Source organism: Catharus ustulatus, chromosome 6 (assembly GCF_009819885.2).
Source record: "Catharus ustulatus isolate bCatUst1 chromosome 6, bCatUst1.pri.v2, whole genome shotgun sequence".
NCBI lineage: Eukaryota > Metazoa > Chordata > Aves > Passeriformes > Turdidae > Catharus > Catharus ustulatus.
Genome location: NC_046226.1, coordinates 60,236,024 through 60,254,575, shown reverse-complemented (window position 1 = coordinate 60,254,575; position 18,552 = coordinate 60,236,024). Strand labels below are relative to the sequence as shown.

Below are 18,552 nucleotides of genomic sequence, written 5' to 3'. Positions count from 1 at the left end.
AAGCTATTAAATGCCCCCTATCATATCTTGCAGCCATTGCAGGGGTATTTTGCAGTGGTTAGTGCAGTCTTCTAAAATGCTCCTTGGAAAAACAGGCTCCAGTACTGGGGAAGCAAAAAGTGAGAAAGACTGCTGACACTGCAGAATGATTTTTGTTTGTTAGGAAAGCCCACTTTGTGGAGGTGAGGGGGAGGCGGGAGAGAGTTTCCTCCAACCATTACAGCCCCATCAGATGCAAGATTATCCCAGTAATGATTGTTATGCCTAATAGCCACGGACAGCAACTTTATTCATCCTAGACAGTGCACAAAGGAAAGCAGCGCCGCAGTCTCTGAGATAGGAGGCTTCCTCTGTTAAATTTGCCATGGATGGTTGGGCTCATCAGTTTGCATGAATCTCTGCCTGATACATCATGCTGGAAGCTTTAGGCAAACACACACTAATTAGTAGAACAAATAGAAAACCCTGAGGATGCCTGTGCTTAATGACATTGCCCATACTCTAAACCATCTCTACAACAAATCACTCATTTCATGGCTGTAGGCAGCGCAGGTCAATTTGTCTATATCAGTTGCTAAGTTGAAGCATTCACTTTTAGCAAGACACTGTGTGATGCCTTTCCAGGAAACTTTACAATGCTTTTGAACAAAAAAGTACCAGAGGTAACAGACCAGGCCATTTCAGGGATTAAAAACTGAGGGACATAAAATCTACTGGAAGCTAAGAGTCAATAGATGCTGATGAATTAGTTACCATATAAAAGCCAAAAAAAAAATTCTGAAAAGGACTAAAACTACTTTGAGTTACAACACAACACAGGCCCAAAACAAAGGTGGATTGTGCAGTTCCTGCCAGGAGTGCTTTAGTCAGGTAATTGCTTTTCAATCAATCTCAGCAAAAGAAATGAGAAGTCAAATATAGAGAATTAATCAAATTCACGGGCATCTTTGACTGAGGAACCTGCATAAAGCAAAGCTTGTTCTCGTGAATGAATGAGGTGAAGATCATGGTCAAATGAGACCAAGAGTTTATGACATTGCTGAACTGTAGTCACTTAATTACCCACATGAACATGGGGCTTTGGAAGCATGAAACTAAATATTCTGCATAACTGTGCCAACTCAAGGCTTCAGTAGCAAAAGCAGGCTGAATATTGTTGCCTTAAAGATGATGGATTGATTTGCCCTCGTGCTGGCAGGCTGGCTGGGAGGCAAACAGTGAAGCTAGCTGACTGAGTGGAAGCACAGGACCTGGTGTATCACACTGGAGAGTCAGGATTGCTTACTCTCCTTCCTCCAGCAGGATGAGAGGAGCAGAAAAAGCATCTTGTGCTGCAAAGACCTCTTATCCTCCCCTAATCACACTCTTTTCTCAGCAGTGGAAGTCTCTGCAGCCAGCCACTATAGCAGGTGTCTAAGGCATGTCCTCACAAATAGGATTTTACCACTCAGATTGGTACCAAAACCTGGCTGCCACCTCTTCACAGACGTGGAGGGACATTGCCAGCAGCTCTGTGTGTGCAGCAAAATCTAAAACCTCACCCAACCAAGCCCATCTTTGTTAACATAATCTTTGGTGAATTAAGAGTTTGAGGCTGTGACAGTTTACGTTTTTATAAGCCTGTAGCAGAGACTGGAATGTAAACAGGCTTACAGTAGCAAAGCTCTTGGCAAGTAATCTTTCAGAAAATAAAGGTCCTTCATCCTCACAGACACCTTACATAAACACCTTTATTTGATACACAACGTGAGATTGTTGGTAATCAACTTCCAAAGGTAAGTTTGGAACCCAAAATTTGCAAATCTGATGCCAACAAATCTGATACTTAGTGGGGTCCAGGAGGACTTCAAACTGCTTGCTGTTTCTGACAGGGGTTGGAAAGGGATTTGTACCCTCTTGTGCATCTGTCATCCTGAAAGAATTCGGGTCCTGCTTGAAGACCTTTCCTGCTTTCTTCTCCACTTGCAAAGCAGTGGAGGGAGAGAAAGAGATCCCATTTTAGGATCGAACCCCTGGGGTTAGGAACTGCAGGGGTCTAGGCTCACTTTCTTTCCCCCACCGTTGTAATCTTCTTTAGTGGATTTAGAGAAGCCATTCAGCGTCGCGTAAAGGCGAAATAGCGAGCCCTGCTCGCATCTGCTGGGATTTCCCCGAGTGCTGGAGCAGAGGGGAGCTGCTGTGAGCACACAGACGTGCACGGGGATGTGGAGATGGATCCCGTGTTTCTGGCACAGCCATCTCCCGCATCCCTGTCTCTGCTCAGTGGTACCCAGGGGCTGCAGCCGATGCTCCTCCTTTGCCAGGGCTGTGTCGGTCTGCTGAGTTGGTGATGTTTGGACATGTTTGTCGTGTCTGCTGCTTCGGAGGAAGACGGGAGGGGTGTCGGGACATTCCTTGAGCCCTGTTATCCCTACAGTAACTATAGCCTTTGGCAGGAATGCGGGTGATTCATTTCGGGTCTGGGAGACAGCAGCGTGCCCCGCTCCGCTCTTTTCACCAAACCCTGCGAATTCAGCTCGGCTAAATAAACACCGCTCTGAAACAAAACAGCGCTTCACTCCGGGCTCTGGGCAAGATCACACTTTCCTCCCTCCCTCTCCCCTCCCCTTCCCTGCCGTCCCCTCCCTCTCTGCCCCTTCCCTGCTTTTCCCCTCCCTCTCTCCGGCAGCAGCTCCGCTCCCTCCGATCCGCCCTGGCAGCTTCACGCTGGGGCTGGGGCTGCCCGGGAGCGCTCTGCCCATCCCTACACATCCCTATCCATCCCTATCCATCCTTTTCCATCCCTATCCATCCCTGCCAGCCCTGCCCAGCCCTGCCCAGCCCTGCCCGGACACCAAAAGTTGTGCGGAGCTCCGAGGATGGGAGCGCATCTTCTGCAGCCGCTGGCCCTGCGGCTCCTGGCGCTGACTTTCCCCTTGGTGGCCAAAGGTTTTCCCGACGAAACCTTAGAGAAAGCCGCCAAATCCGAGGGATATTGCAGCCGGATCCTGCGAGCCCAAGGCACCAGGAGGGAAGGGTACAATGAATTCAGCCTCAGGGTGGAGGGCGATCCGGAATTTTACAAGCCTGGGAACAGTTACCGGGGTAAGTTGGACACGGTCTGCATCCCGGGCTAAGGAGAGGGGTGAGCATGGGTGGCTCTGGAGCTGTGAGTGTCTGTGCTGTCATCTCTGCATCCCTCTCGGCGGGTGTGTGAGTAACCGAGGGGGTTAAGGCAGGGTGATGCTCCCCACGCATTACTTTATTGGGGATGCTGCCGTGACAAGTGAGAGGAGTTGCGTTTAGGTGTCTCACTTCACTCCCAAGCATTCCTCATTACGAGGAATTTCCTCTCTTGGGCGAGCCCTCTGTGCACAAAATCACAAGTTGCAGCGATGCCAAAGCTCACTCTTCCCCCCCTTTACCCACTGTGGGATTTCTCCCTATCCCTTTAAATATAACCCGGTGCCTGGCAGAAGCTTTAACACTCAGCAGGAAGGAGAGGAAACTCGGAGCTAATCGTTCTTGCCCTGAAATGTGGATGTTAATATAATGAGTTAGCATATGGGCAAACATGATGCAGCACACTGCCAACTTCCCACATTTTCCACTTACGTTTATCCCACCCCTTTCTTTTCTTTTCTTTTTTTTTTTTTTTTTTTTTCCCTATCTGGGTAAATGAACAGATGGTTCAAACAGGAAAGAGGCAGAGACAGTTCTAACCACTGTAAATAAGAGATGGAGGCATTCGTTCTTCCCTGAGCATGTCATATACAATCCGTGGAATGAACTTCCAAAGCTCATTTGGGTGCATTTCACTAATTAATGGGCAAACACAGGTTTTGGTCACTTTTCCTGCCTCACTACATAATGCCTGCAGAAATAAACCTTCTTGGAATGTACTGTTGACATTGTATTTTAAAAGCACTTTAAAACGATTTTGGAAATTTTTAGGTACCATAAGTAACATACTTTAAAAAAAAAAAACTTATTGGGAGATTCTTCTGAGTGTTTCTTAGATCCAGGGTAAAGAGCAATGTTTTCCCACTGCATGACCATGGGAATCTTAGTATATACAGGGTGAAAAAAGTGTGTCTGTAGCATAACCAGTGTGTTTCTTCAAAGGCTGAGAAATACCTCTGCAGCAGTGCTTCACCAGTCTCTAACTTTGCATGCTATTGATTTGATTTTTTTCCCCCAAAAATAGTTTTATTTTAACACGATGTGAGGAAATGCATGTTACCCACGGGCTGGGTAGCTGTTCCAGACATAAGGATTAGTACCTTGAGTCTGAAAGATGTCAGCTTGACACATCTACTAAGCAGGACCAAGATGTGCCAAGTTTTCTGGTAGTGACAAACGTGAACGTTCTTTAAAAGTTTTGGAATTCACTTCTGTGAAAACGTTACTGGACATTTTCAGTCATCTAACCAAAGAAGTTTTTATTGCATAGAAATGAAGGAGGAAAGAAACCCCCAGATGAATTAGCAGAACTAATTTTCTGGAGATATTAGGTCTTGGCATTAGGAACTCAATTAATAAAATCACATTAGGCTATTATAGCTGCTTGGAAGTGAGAAAATTACTGCTAAAAGTAAAAAGTTAAAATGTAGAACAGAATATGTGCCTGCATTTCTGATACTTAGGGCTGAAGTATTCAGGTGGCACATTGGGGTGTGTAGATAGTTCTTTAACAATTCCTGAATGGTTTGAAGAACCCAAATAAATGTTGCTGTAACATAGCAGGAGTTAAACTGACAATCCACTGACAGTTTTGAGAACTTGTTTTCAAAGGCATTTCTACAGCCCAGCTGGAACTTTATTACTGTTTTATGCAAAGGATGGAAAATCCAACTAATGATTAAAAGGATGAGATTTTGTGACAGGTCTGTGGGGTTTTGTTTGTTTGTTTGTATTTATTTATCTGCAAATTACTCTGTATGCAACATGGCAGAAGACTTGTGCAACCTCCTTAGCACTGGAGCCAGATATTCCTGTTTCCATGGCCCCTGCTTGAATTGATGCAATCTGGATCCTTGGCACATTCCCTAGTGGGCTCTTGGAATAAACTGGTATTTTCAGTGTAGGGACATCCATTTATCCTTTCTGTTGGTGTGACACATCAGACTGAAACTGCAATGTCTGGAGGAAACATCTCAGCACTTTTGCAGAGTGGGAGTCAGGGGACCACAGTTCACAGCTGCTCTTTGCCTCCGGGGGAGGTTTTATGGCTCTCCTGCAGTTATTCACCTTTAGATCAATCAGAATCTACCCTGAGGGGAAACCCTGGATGGATCTACTGTGAGGAGATGTGAAGCCTGGTTTTTCCACCTCTGGAGCTGTGATAGAAACAGCTGCCCTGGCACTGAATAACTTCTCTGAGCGGGTATTCCCTCCTCTGCCTGCCAACACTGGCAGCAGTGAAAAAGGGGATGTTCTCCTGTCAGACAATTAAAAAGGTCTTCCCGTAGGACCAGGTCTTCCCTTAGGACCAGCTTTGTGGGCACTCCGTCCTAGGAGTCCCTGCTGGGTGCCTTCGACCTTGGTGGAGCTGCTCTCGCTTCCACTGAAGGTCAGAGCGCTGCATTCAGAGGCACAAATGAGCCTTAAGTTTGGATGGTGATGCAGGGTAATGGTCCTTGAAAAGACTCAGTCCTGGCTTTATTGATTGTAGAGTTAGATTAATGATTGCATGAGATTTCCATGAAAAAATGAGGGAAGTTTCATGCTATTAAAATGTAAATAAACTTGCTTCTACAAAAAGGCAGTAGTATGCCCATTTCACACGCTGACATGCAGTAGACATACTTTCTGCTGTGATATCATGAAGTTATTATTCTGAGGAAGAAAAGGAACACTAGACTAGTTATAATCCTTACATACCCTTCTGTGTGGATGCTGTTTCTGGTTTTAGTGGAATTTCCACTTGCAGGTCAGTTTGCTTTCTCAGTTTTTGAGGAAAGGCTCATTTAAGGTGTTGTGCTCCTTTGCATTGGTTTGGGGACTTCTAAAGAATGTTGAGTCTTTTTCTTCCCATTTCTTCTTTCCCCCTCAATGTGCAAACACTTTGCAAAGAGGCACTCATTCTGTAACTACATCAGCCATTCCCACGTTCCACAAAATACAGATGAAATTTGGAAGGCGTATTTGTTGGTACTTGTGCAATGTGCAGCACAGGACAGTGTGCAGTTGTGTAGGATGAGAAAAGTCGGATTTCCTGCCTGAAACCAAAGCAGCAGCTGCAGACCCCACCTTCAGCCTGGGACACTGGGGAAAGAGGAGCGTGTTGGAGGTGTGTGCCAAAGTGCAACTTGTAAAGTAATTAGAGATTTGCCAGAGGGGTGGAAGGGGACAAAAATAACTGCTGATACGTAATCTTCCATTTAAAGTGAAATCCTTAACTTGCACTTGCAGGAAGTTCACATGATTCAGTGAAAGTTAATTAGTGTGAACCTGAGCGGGACACAGCTGTTGTTTAAAATGGCAGAGATAGCCCAAGAACTCTCAGCCCTTATGCAACAAAGAGCTGGTCCCTTGTGAGAAACAGATGTGCTCTGACAGCTTCCCACTCCAGAGGCAGAGACTCCAGAGGCACCCCAGCACGAGCTCTGGATTTGGGAATAAATAAATAAAATAAATAAATAAATTTGGGATAAACCCTGGTGTTGAGGTGTCTCCTGCGCGCACGGATAATTCCGACAGAAACCTTCCCAGCCCAGGGGTCACCCAGTGCTCTGGGCTATCAAAGCACACAGCCCTAAATGTGTGAGTCCTGAATCCCCAGCAGCCTGCCCTCCCAGTCCCTCCGTGTGTCCCTGTGTCCATATGTCCGTGTGTCCCTGTGTCCGTCCCCGCCGCTCCTGGAGCAGCCGCGCAGGGATTGATGCCTTGGGTTTCAGCATTTTTATTTTTCAGAATCTCTGCTGATTAGTGTGTAACTCTGAAATTTCCTGTTAGGTGTTAGTAAGTTCTCTTCATAGGGGAGTTGGACAAAACAATTCCTTCCCAGCTGGAGAATCAGGGACCCAAACTGGTACCCAAAGGAACAACAGTGAGGGAAAGGGGGCAAACCAGGGGCTGAGACTTCATAGCCTGGGGCTGTGCTTGGATAACTGACCCCAAGATGAACCAAAACTTACAAAAGTGTAAAAACTCTTGACCAGGATCCAGCCTGGACTTGATTTGGGTGTAGCCCTGGCTGGGCTCTTGTACTGCCCAAGGTGAATCCTTTCAATAAATATCTGTTTTATCCTTTCAATAAATACCTGTTTTATTCCTTTTGCTCTGCCTGGTCTCTGCTCCAGCTCAGCCTTCCCAGGCAGCAGATGGACCCGGCTGAACCCTGAGGCTGGGCTGGGTTTGTTTGAGTTTTGGGCTGGATGTGTTCCCAAGCCCAGCTGAGAGCACAGCTGCCTGGATGCTGAGTGAGCAGGGCAGCCTGGGGGAGGGCACATCATCCTCTTGGATTTATCCGGGGTTAAAACCACTGCAACCACAGCAGGGCTATTGCTAAACCCAGGCATTCAAAAACCATGAGTCAGGCTTTGGAACTGCATGCCTTTTGCTTTTTTTTTTTTTCCCTAATATTTCTGTAGCGTTTCTCTGTTTTCTAGGTAGGTGTTGAGAATTTTGGAAACTGATCTGTAACTTTGTGAGGAAAATGAAAACTGTTGAGTCAATTCACAGCTGGATTCTCTGTTTGCTTGCACACATATTTAAGTATTTCTGGTGTAACCTTTTACTCACAGTGATTCAGAGTCTTTAATTGCACATGATATGGAAACATTTGTTGCATGTAAAGGAGCTTTATGGCAGCTAATTTCTGTTCAAGCAGGAGTAATGTGTTCATCTCTGTTGAGTTCAGCAGTGTGCTGTTCTCAGTTTTTACAACTGAGAGGCTGCCTGTGGGTTTTCATCTAGCCAGAGCTGCAGAAGTTTGCAAAATTGGACTAATCATGCTAATTACTGGGCAGAAAATGGATTGATGAAATGGAGCAATGCTTTGTAAAGTAAGCAGAAATTTTAATGGCATGATGCTGCTATCCCATTTTGGAATATAATACGTGAAATTTTCTTTCTCCCTCAAAACCATGACATTTAACCTCATCATAAGGCTCCATGGAGTGACAAGTGTGTTGAGAATCTTGAGAGATGGGGGGTTGCTGTTATGGCAATCACTACCCCAGCTTTATACAGGTGTTTGTAGGTTTATAGGTCAAAGTGTGCCACTTGCACAAAAGTTTGAAAATTGGAATAAATCTCTCCAATCCTTTTTTTCCCCCCCACATAGAGTCAGAAAAGTTAGACATTTGTACAAACACTGTGAGTTTTTGACCCAAACACAGCTGCATAATGCTAGAGATTTTCAAATAGCCTATTTTGTATTTTTCAGCTACTGAATTTCTAGATCAAAGAGCTCTCCATATGTTCCCAATGAACTCTGGAGTAGATTTTGAAATCCATATCTTGTAAGGTCAATCTGTAATTTTTACCAAGGTGATCCAACCCCTTGCAGCCTATTGTGTGAAAGGGACTCTCGTGGACACTCTTCCATGGAGCAGCCTTGGTAGCTGCAGTTTGCTCTGAAAACTGTGGGTGGTCTTCAGTTTTTATTGTGCCTGTCAGGGTTGGAGAGTGTCACAACAAAGTACTGCAAGTGACTCTGTTTGCATTATGCTTAAAGCAAAAGCTTAAAACATTAAGAGTTCCATTTTCTGACTCTTCTAGCTTAATTCTAGAATATATGAATATATATATATCTGTCTTTTTTTTTCTTTTTTTTTTTTTTTTCCCCAAAAATTGACTCCTGTTTCAGGGAAGGGTTGCTGTAAGTTGTTGAAGAGAGTTAGGTAATTTCAAAAGTTCTGCCTCATTCTCCCTTTCTGATAATGTTCACAAGAGCCTCATCTGAGGACCCTGAGATTATCTCAGCTGTTTGGAGCCTGGTGCTAAAAACATGGGCTGGACCCCTGTAGGAGCCATTCACTTAAGAGCTGGACTGGATTATCCTTGTGGCTCCTTTCCAACCCAGAATATCTCATAATTCTGTGAACTCAGGTGCTGCTGGTGGTGAGCAGACAGGTCACACAAAGTTATCTTGCACTAGCATCAAATCAGGGATTTAATCCTGCTGCTGAGCATGGTAAAATCAGATTAATAAGCATTAAGTTACCTGTGCTCTGCTGGTGGATCCAGTGCTGCCAGGACAGGTGTCTGCTGCATTGGGTTGGCAGTAAGAGCTGGCAGCACAACCTTTAGGGGTCAGCTTCAGCCAGGAGTTTAATTTTGTGTCCTGTTTAGCCCTGAGGATGAGGCAGAGGAAGGATATTTTTGAGATGCCCCATTTCCAGAAGCTGCAGTGCCCTGTTAAGTGTAGCTGAGCTGGAGCAGGCAATGTGAGCATTGCAGAGAGGCTTTCTGTGCACTGAAGTACTTTGTCTGTGCTCAGAATGGGACAAAAAACAAAGTCAAATATTTAGGGATGCTCCTTTGCATCCCCTAACCCCCTAAAACAAATGAAAAACTCTAAAGTAGAAAAACCCCTTGCACATGTGTCCCTACCCCCAAACCACCACCAAAACAACCTTCCTGTAGATCTGAGCAGATTATCAATCTGTTTAAAAAAAAGTAAGTGGAGGAAAAGGAAACAAGCTGAGGTACTTCATGCCAGAGTTTCTCAGTTTATGTGGAAACTTGGACTGAACACTTTGTCTTCTGGCTGGCTTGGCTTCCTTGTGATCAGCGCTCTACCTTCACTCCATGCCAGCTCAGAACACACACCTTTCAGGCTGTGGAATGATGTGCAAGGGGCTGATTTTACAATTAATGCTGTGCTTTTTGCTGTTTCTCTGCTCATCCCACCCCAGTGACCCTTTCTGCTGCCACCCCTGCCTACTTCCGAGGGTTCACGCTGATCGCACTCAAGGAGGGAAAGGAAGGGGACAAGGAGGAAGACCATGCAGGATCTTTCCAGGTGAGAGAGTTTTCCCACACCCTTTGGAATCTCTGCTATTTGCCTGGCTCAAAGGGGAATTTTATACACATTGCACAATGCACACCATGATTAAGTAAAGTAATTTCATGATTATAAGCCTCACCTTTTGACTAAAATTTTGGTCCGAACCCAAAGTGCGGTTTATAATCAGGTGCGGCTTATATATGGACAAAGAAGGAAAAGTTGCTGTTTTAGTTTGGAGGACAGGTGTCTGCTGAGAAAGGCAGGAGCTTCTCTTTGAAATGGAGGATGTAAACCCCCTCCCTCCAAATTATTATAATTTTGAAATCAAGGGGCTTTCAGGCAAAGATATGGGAATTAGGAATAACAGTTCTTTTCTAGGGAAATTAAAATAGAAATACAGTACTACAAAGAAACAAACTCCAAACCCTGACAAAGTCAGAGTACAACCTGACACCCCGTCAGGCAGGGTGTTGGCAGCAGTCCCATTCCATGGTGGCTGCATCCTCCTGCAGTGACAGATGTGGCTCAGTTGGAGCAGTGCTCCTGTACAAGGTGCAGTTTCCCTCCGGAGGTCCAGTGGTGATGTGGAGAAATCCGGTTTTCCTCTGGAGTCCAGTGGGGAAAGGGGCTCCCTTAGTGTCCCAAAACCTCTGTTTTTATCTTGGTAAGAAATGTTGGGCTCTTTCCCCTGGCTGGAGCAACTTCCAATGGGATGCAGTAATTTTATCAGTCCCACAGTGGGACTCAATGGCCATGAGCAGAAAATGACTGGCTGGAGGAAGGATGGGTTGTGAAAAGATAAAGAACAATGCCCTGCCTGGTTTCAATGGATGGCCCATTAGCAGAATATCTGCCGTGGAGATAAGGATCACTGCCCCCACCCTCAACAGATGGTGATAGAACAGATACCTTTTATCACACTCTGTAACGTGCGGCTTATAATCAGGTGCGGCTTATGTATGGACAAAGAATGAAAAGTTGCTGAAACCCAGAAGTGCAGCTTATACTCAGTGCAGCTTATAATTGTGAAATTAGTGTAAGCCCAAATGTTGACATGAGGACAGCACAGCGGCTTTTACGTTCCACGCGTGTACAAGGGGGTCAGGGTTCCTGTACCTGCACTTCAGCTTGCCTTCACACATTCCTACAGTTAAAAATGAGCATCATTATTTTAGCCAGAGCCTAGGGGCACACCTGAACCCTCCATCCAAAGTGGATCTCAAAATCCTCCTTATTAATATTTTGGTCGTTTTGTTTCTTTGCCTTGATATTTTTGTCCACTGAGATGTAAAATGATTCTGAGAGGTGTTCACCACGGCTGTAATGACTGTTTTATCATTCATAAATTAGATTCTGCTGTTTTATTTATGCTCTGTAGTACTTTACTTAATGAACACATTCAGTGGGATGAAATGTTTGTTATTAAAGGGATTAGAGTCCAGAAGGATGAGTCACAAACAGGTATTTTCAGCTACTCCATGCAGGGAATTCTGGAAAATGAGAATATAGATCATATTTATGAAAGAAAGTAGAAATGATGCATGCAGGCTTGATTCTCACATAAGGGATTGTTTAATGTTTGACTTTCCAGGCTTAGAAATATTGTTGAATTGTAATGATTATAATTTACAGGATATGTAACACTATTGGCAAAAATTTTAATAATGATTTCTAGGTGGAAGATTTCACTTGCCTCAGGTTTCAAGGTTTTCAATGGAAATATCCCAGTTCCAATTTTGGTCATCTGCAAGGATACATAAATTAACATAGTTCTATATTTCTATTTCTATATTTCTTCTATATTTTCGTATGTAGCAAATACAATGTGCAAACTCAATAAGCAATTGCCCAGTTTTCCTACTGAGTTTGCTTAGAAGCCTCTGTCTGGTTTTCATACATTTTGTAAGAAAATCTAGAATAAATGAGAACTTCTTTGAGATTGGAATAACTCAATCTTCCTTAAAATGAAACAAATTCATATTTGGGAGAAATCTTTTTATTATGGACTTTCAATAAGTTTGGGTTTTTAAAGGATAAGTTAATATTGAAGGATCAGCTACTGCTAAGGAGTAGAAATAGTGGTGCTTCATCTCTTTCAAAAGAAGCTTGTCACCATTAATTTATTCATTTCAGTTGTTAATATCTCTGTGGCTGTGCCTAATGGGAAAAAATTTGGCCTGAATTTTGTCTTTTTGTCTAGTGAGAAACTCACTAAGCTTTGCTGAAGTACAGAGGCATTTTGAAGTTAGCAGAGTGGGAAGCAAATGGAAATTCTATATAGATAGAATAAATATTAGTATTATTTTTTTAATACAATTTTTTTCTATATAGAAAGAAAAAAAAAGCCCAAGGGATCTCAGTTGAGGGAAGATTGTTTAATTAAGTCCATTGTATGGGTTGCAATTTGAACTCAGTGTTTTTACTGGTAGGTGGTAGACTCAGAGGTTATCCATAACTGAATTTGTGTATCTGTGGTTTAAACAGTGCTCACCATGCTCATCCCACCTTAGCACAATTCCCTGAAGTTTATTCAGGTGGTGTCTGCCTGTTCTGCCTCTGTGGATACAGATGCAAGGTTCCCATTTCAGTATTCCAAGAATGCTTGCAGTGGTAAATACAGACATCCCTTGTACCATGGCTGGGTGGGAGCAACCAAGAGAAAAAATAAATGTTTGTTTCAGGTGTTTGCACTGTGTTTTTGTGAGAAAGGGAAGATGCCAAGGGTGGCTGAACAACTGTGCAGAGCAAGGAAAAGCTGTGTACAGTAATGTGAGTGCCACTCTTCTGTCATCCAGGGAATCACACAATGCAGCAGAGCTCAGGGAAAATTCCTTAATAATGGCACGAGACTAAAGGCAGCTTTTGGGCTACACTCCTGCCTCTGTGGGGAGACAAATCCACTGCTCAGAGAGCAGTCAGGACAAGGCACTGCATGGAGCAAGTGCTTCATTCACATCAGAAACCTTCCCAGTATAACCAGCACAGGATGAAGTGGGAGCTGACCAAACAAGACTTCCCTCCCACGACTCAGACACTGTCAAACACTGGGTTTGCAAACCTCTGAGTGCCACTTGCAAAGTGCAAAGTGTGAGCTCCAGCAGGTTTTGTGGAGCAAACCTGACTGACTGCTCAGGGCCAGACCCTGGGGTTAGGCTGAGCAGCCCCAAAGCTCAGTGAACAAGCACCAGGTACAGGTATTGTTGTTGTTATTATCATTATTATTATTATTATTATCATTATTAGCTTCATTGACCATCCAGCTGCAGGGTTGTGAGCCTATAAATAGCACAACTATCAAAATTCTTGCTTGGACAGGTATTTTTTTCTGTACACTTTCTGGTTATCCCTCTACTTAGAGAAGCGTGGGGTGGACTCCACCATTCTAAATCTGTCCTCCACTGAGACTTTAAAATCTGATTTTACTGTTTGTTTACTTGATGCAGCCAAACTTCCTCGTTTTTTTGGTCCTTGTAGTATACACAGGACACAATCCAGCCTTAAAATCACTTTGTCTCCCCAAAACATGTGTTAAATAGCTAAATTAAATATGGCTAGGGAATCCAAGATGCCAAATTCAGCCACAGAAATTTGGGGATATAGGGATAAGGCTGTTCCTTATGGCAGTGGTGGTTGCATAGCTCAGGGAGGGCCTCTGAAAGCTGTGGGTATCTGTCCCACTGGCCTCTTTACACAAACCATTCCCAGCTCTTGCCGTGCAGACTGCTGATCCCTCTCTTTTGTAATGTTTAGCAACAGTCTCCAAATCGTTTGGAAGGCAAATTAAACCCCAGGGCAGCAATCACCACAGACTGACTACAGCAGAGTGTCTGTATGGGCCATTTGAATCAACATATGTATGCAATGTAACAGATTCTGTCTGATAAATAATGTAGAATATTAGAAATGTAGCACTGAGCCTCGTCTCATCTTCCTTGTTCTCTGAAAAAGGATAAATATTCCAGGAAAGATTGTGGTGGATGTTTTGTCTATCTGTTCTGAAGTGTTCAACAAGAAGAACAAATTCATCTCTCCAAGTTTAAACACTTCAATATATTATATTTAAAGTTTAAATGCTTCAATATATTATATTTAATAGAAAATTTAAGGAGAACTTCGTAGATCTTTTACTAACATCCAAACTGAGTCTTCACTAATAGTAGCTAAATTGCTCTCTTATGAAATTGTCTTCCTATATTAAGAATTTTCTTGATACCTTATGAGGAAGATAGTCTGAAGTTTTCTCTTTTTACTCCCTCCAATTCCACACACACTCTACCTGTTCCTTATTCAAATTTTCATGTTTTCACTGTGGGCCATCTTCCAGCTTTGCAGTCAAGTTGAGATTCCAGTCTTACGTTCCTCAACATTTTACACAGGTGTTGATCTGGACTCTCAGCCTAAAATAATAAAATTTGGATACATTAATCCCTAGAGTGGCACAGCTTTGGAGTACCTGGTGTTCAGGAAGAATCTTCTCAGTCTGTGGTTTTTTTATTATTTTTTTAAAATGCAGAACTTCATCCAATTAATCAAGGAAGTTATCAACTGCAATTCTGTCCTTCAAGATGTCATTCACTCCCCCAAAAGATGGAACTATTTGTGAGCACACCTGATAATTAAACACCCAATATAAAAAAGGGTGTGCAAACATGATCTGTGTCTCTCAGTCACAAACTGAATCACAAAGACTCAAAATTAGGCTCTTCCTTGTACTGCTTTGGCATAATCTCTTGCTGGATTTGCATCTTATACCTGCATTTTTTGGATAGTTTGGTGTTAAATCCCTTCACTATAGTAGTTCTCCTGGAGGTGTCCTTCTGCCTTTTATTTGTTCTAGAAAAACCAGAAAAATTCCCAGTTTAGGCTGCTGAATTTAACAACCCACCTGTGCAAAAGCAATGTGAGAAAGTAAGCAAGCACAGCAGCAGGAATGAGGGTTTCATTAAAGGTGTGGCATTTCTAAAAGCTTGAAGGAGAAAACATTTAAGAAAAATTGGAGTAGTCAGCTAAGTAAGGTAAGTAAGTGGTTCTTTATCTTCAGTCCCTGAAACAATAGCCCAGATGTGTTCTTTGGTTTTGCTCACCCCATTCTTTTGATGCTGTTCAGTTGACTGATGTGCTCTGCACATTTAGATTAAAAGGTATTTTTACAACCTCAGAGAAAAGCAGCTCCTCTAATGCTCTGCTCCAGAACTTTATGGGAATCTTACATCTTCTTGATACAGTGCAATCTGAAAGAAGCACTCTTGAAAGGCTTTTAGCCATTTCAAATGATTTATTCCTGTATTTATAAGCAAAGGTTGTTTTATGGTTTTTAAAAGAATCAATGACTGCAATTATTTTTTAAGCTTTTAATATTAAGAATTCAGGTATACTTTGGTCATCTTGATGTTCTTTTAGGCTTGTATATTTGGGGTTTTTAAAGCTTGTATCCCAATATAAAATCATCAGGTTACTTTATAAAATAACTTATTCTGAGGTGTGTGAATCGATGTAGTTTTCTTTAACAAGAACTTCCAAGTTTTTCACTCATGTTTGCATTCTCTCCATTCCCTGTCCCAGCATCTCATCACTGGAACAGAGTCTGTCATCTGACTGCTTAAAAGCATGAGGAGGTAATGATCCAAAGCTATAATTACAGGAGTATTTTAAATAGGAAGGAATCAAATATGCCAGGTATAGGATTTGTAGACTAAGCAGGTATACATGAATTCTCAGTCTATAAAATGTAGATCTTTTTTAAATCTGCAAGTCTGTAAAACTTAAATCTAAAAATGCAAGAGTATTCCTGTGTTTTCTTTCTGTAAGAATCACTGCAAATACTATTCTAGGCACAACCCCCCTGTGAGTTACAATGGAAAACCAAACTCTAGTTCACCTTTCCAGTGGGGTGGAATTGTTTAACCCTGATGAACACTTTCACACATTTTTTTTAGAACTCCAAGTTCCATATCATGATATTCAGGGATTAAAAATGAGCTTAAAAATAAAAATCCCGCCCCCAAAAAAGTATCTGCCACTGCCAGTTTTAGCACTGATAGGAAAATGTGAACACTTTGAGTGAACTTAAACAGAAATATCTTTGGAAAAACCTCAACCTGAGCCACTTAGAGGCAAAATTTTGGTTAAGAAATTGTCTCAGAGGGTAGTTGTGCCTGTAAAAGATTAATTAATGTAAGAAGGTGATGAGCACCAGGAACTTGCAGAACAGAAGCAGCTCTGATAGTCATTAATTGCTGCTGGTGAGGCTGGACAAAAACCAAACTGGATTCCAGCTGCGCAGTTTTTTTGCTTCCTTCCTTTACATTTTAATTCTGGTTTCAGGTCATGCTATGAACGAGACAAAAAAATCTTTACATTGTGATGGTTTTCAGCTGCTGTGTCTTTTAGAATAAATGATTCCAACTGTAAAATTTCACAACCAAAATCAGAAAATATAAGAAATTTCTGAATGCTGTTCTGTTATGTATTTTATTACAGAGGATCTTTGAACTACTAATACAGGTACAAAGAGGAAATAAATTTTGAATTGTACTTGCAATGTAACTTAGTTGCTGAATAAAATTGGGATTCAGTCTCTTAGGCTGGGCTTGCTCAGCTTGCCCATCTCAGCTTTACTGGAGTGCCTTTTCTAAGGGTTTTCTTGCTATATCATGACCATCACTTTAACAAACAACTTTTTTATTTAATTTGGCTTTAGTTTGTCTTCTGACATTTCTTTTTCTTTGCCCTTTCCCTATCTCCCTACTTGGCTGTGGAAAAAAAATCTAGCTTCTGGCCACATAATATTTAGTCCTCTTTCTTTAATCTAATCTAATTTTTCCTCTTTTCTTTATGTTTATTTTTTTTGTCTGCTGGGAAAATGCTTTTTCTTGAGAATGACTTCAAATGATGATTGCATCTCAGCAAGAGCTTATGTTTTTTGGAAAGGGTTAAGCCTAAACAAATATTTAATTTGTGAGGATTCATGTTCTGTTCTGGAAAAACACCAGCCAAAACACAAACCAAAGAAACCCACTAAAAAGAGTAAAACCAAAACCAGGAAGCATGTTTTTTGAGATTGGTTGGCTGAAACTCCAGGCTCCTCTTCAGATCCAAGGTTTATCAGAGCTGGGTTATCTCAGTGTAACTTCTGCCCTGCCTTGCACACTGCCAGTGCAGCACAGCCAGATTGTGTCACTGTAAAATATCAGAATTGCCTAATTAAATTGCCCCCTTCAAGAAAAAACACCTATTAGTTTATTCTGTTCTTTGGATTAGCATTAAGCTAAGAGATGTCCTGGTTCTAAGAGGCTTCCAAAGAGACTCATTAAAGAATTGTTTCCTAGAATTTGGCACAGATCAGTCCTCAGGAGGGGAAATTACACTGGAGGCACTGTTCCCTTCTGCCTTGGGGATTCCACTCTGCTCTTCAGACACATCAGAGTCCCATTCTGGGCCTCTTGGCCTTTGGGATTATTTGAAGAGAGTTCTCAGTTCAGGTCTTGCTTCCAGCCTAGAGGCCAGTTTTGCATTTGCAGTTGTGTCACCCTGAGACAACGTCTGGATCCCTCTAACTCTGTTCTGTCAATCAGTAAAAGCTGTATGTTCTTCCCCAGGCAGTGTTTAAGTGGACACATCTGTCTCAGTGACTCTAAGGGGATTTACTTCAAATATCCATTTATTTCCAGCCCAAGTAAACTGCCTAACTCATTGTCATTCCCCTCTCAGATAATCTTTCTTCAGATGGTGGCACCTGGGCCATGTGAAATGTTAGTAAAGACATTTTAACCCCTCTGGCAACAGTCAGATGCTTTACAGGTGCCATATGGCAGCTGTCATGGGTTATAACTCCAGATGTATGTAGGCTCCAGGTTCATTGAGACATCTATTCAGCAGCTCTTCCTCATTTGTAGTGCTGCCATTAGTTTTTCCTTCCTGGATTTCCCTTTTTGTCACCCAGCTTCATCTAAGGCACTCATCAATTACTCTGGTTGGTTTGCTGAGAGAAAGCAGCATGCTTATCTCCCAGCTCTGAAATGCTCCAAGAATTACCTCTGATGTTGTTTGCCATTCTGCAGCATCAGGCAACGTTCAGCATGTCACTTCCAATGGGACCTTAGAGCAAGGTTTGCTCTTTGCATCAGCTCAGGAGGCATTTATCAGGTGTTTCCCCCCTGATCTGGCCTGTTTGAGCTGTCCCTGATGTCATCCTCACTGTGACCATGTGCGTTTGGACATGAGGGCTACCCTCAGGATGGAAGGGTTATTCTGGGAAAATGTGTTTATTCCTCCAGTGCTCTCCAAATAAGCACTGTCAGCTTCCAGCCTGCAATGACAGGCTGTGGACATACGGAATTATGTCCGTGCCTGAGAGACTTTTCTCATGATGTGTTTTCTTTTCCTATCATGTGAGTTGGGACAGTGGGGATAGAGGAGAGAAGGGTGAATGTAGGTGATGATAAAGGCTGAGGCTCAGCTTGGCAGGTTCTCCAGGTTATGTGGACTACAAGAAAATCCTGTTGTCTGGACTTCTACACAGACACCAGTAGAAAGTGTCCCAATTAAATTTAAATGGTAGGGATTTGTTTGTGGGGTTTTTTTGTTTGTTTGTTTTTGTTTTGGGTTTTTTTTTG

General features: G+C 42.6%; 1 protein-coding gene across 1 annotated transcript in view; it reads left to right on the top strand.

The window, feature by feature from the left end:
• Positions 1 to 2,324: 2,324 nt before the first annotated feature.
• The window catches only part of SPON1 (spondin 1), a 170,070-nt gene continuing 153,842 nt past the window's right edge, over positions 2,325 to 18,552 (top strand). The window contains exons 1-2 of the mRNA XM_033062126.2: positions 2,325 to 3,084; positions 9,846 to 9,952. Coding sequence (XP_032918017.1) covers positions 2,859 to 3,084; positions 9,846 to 9,952 — 333 coding nt within the window. The 5' untranslated portion in view covers positions 2,325 to 2,858. The remainder of the gene's footprint in view (positions 3,085 to 9,845; positions 9,953 to 18,552) is intronic.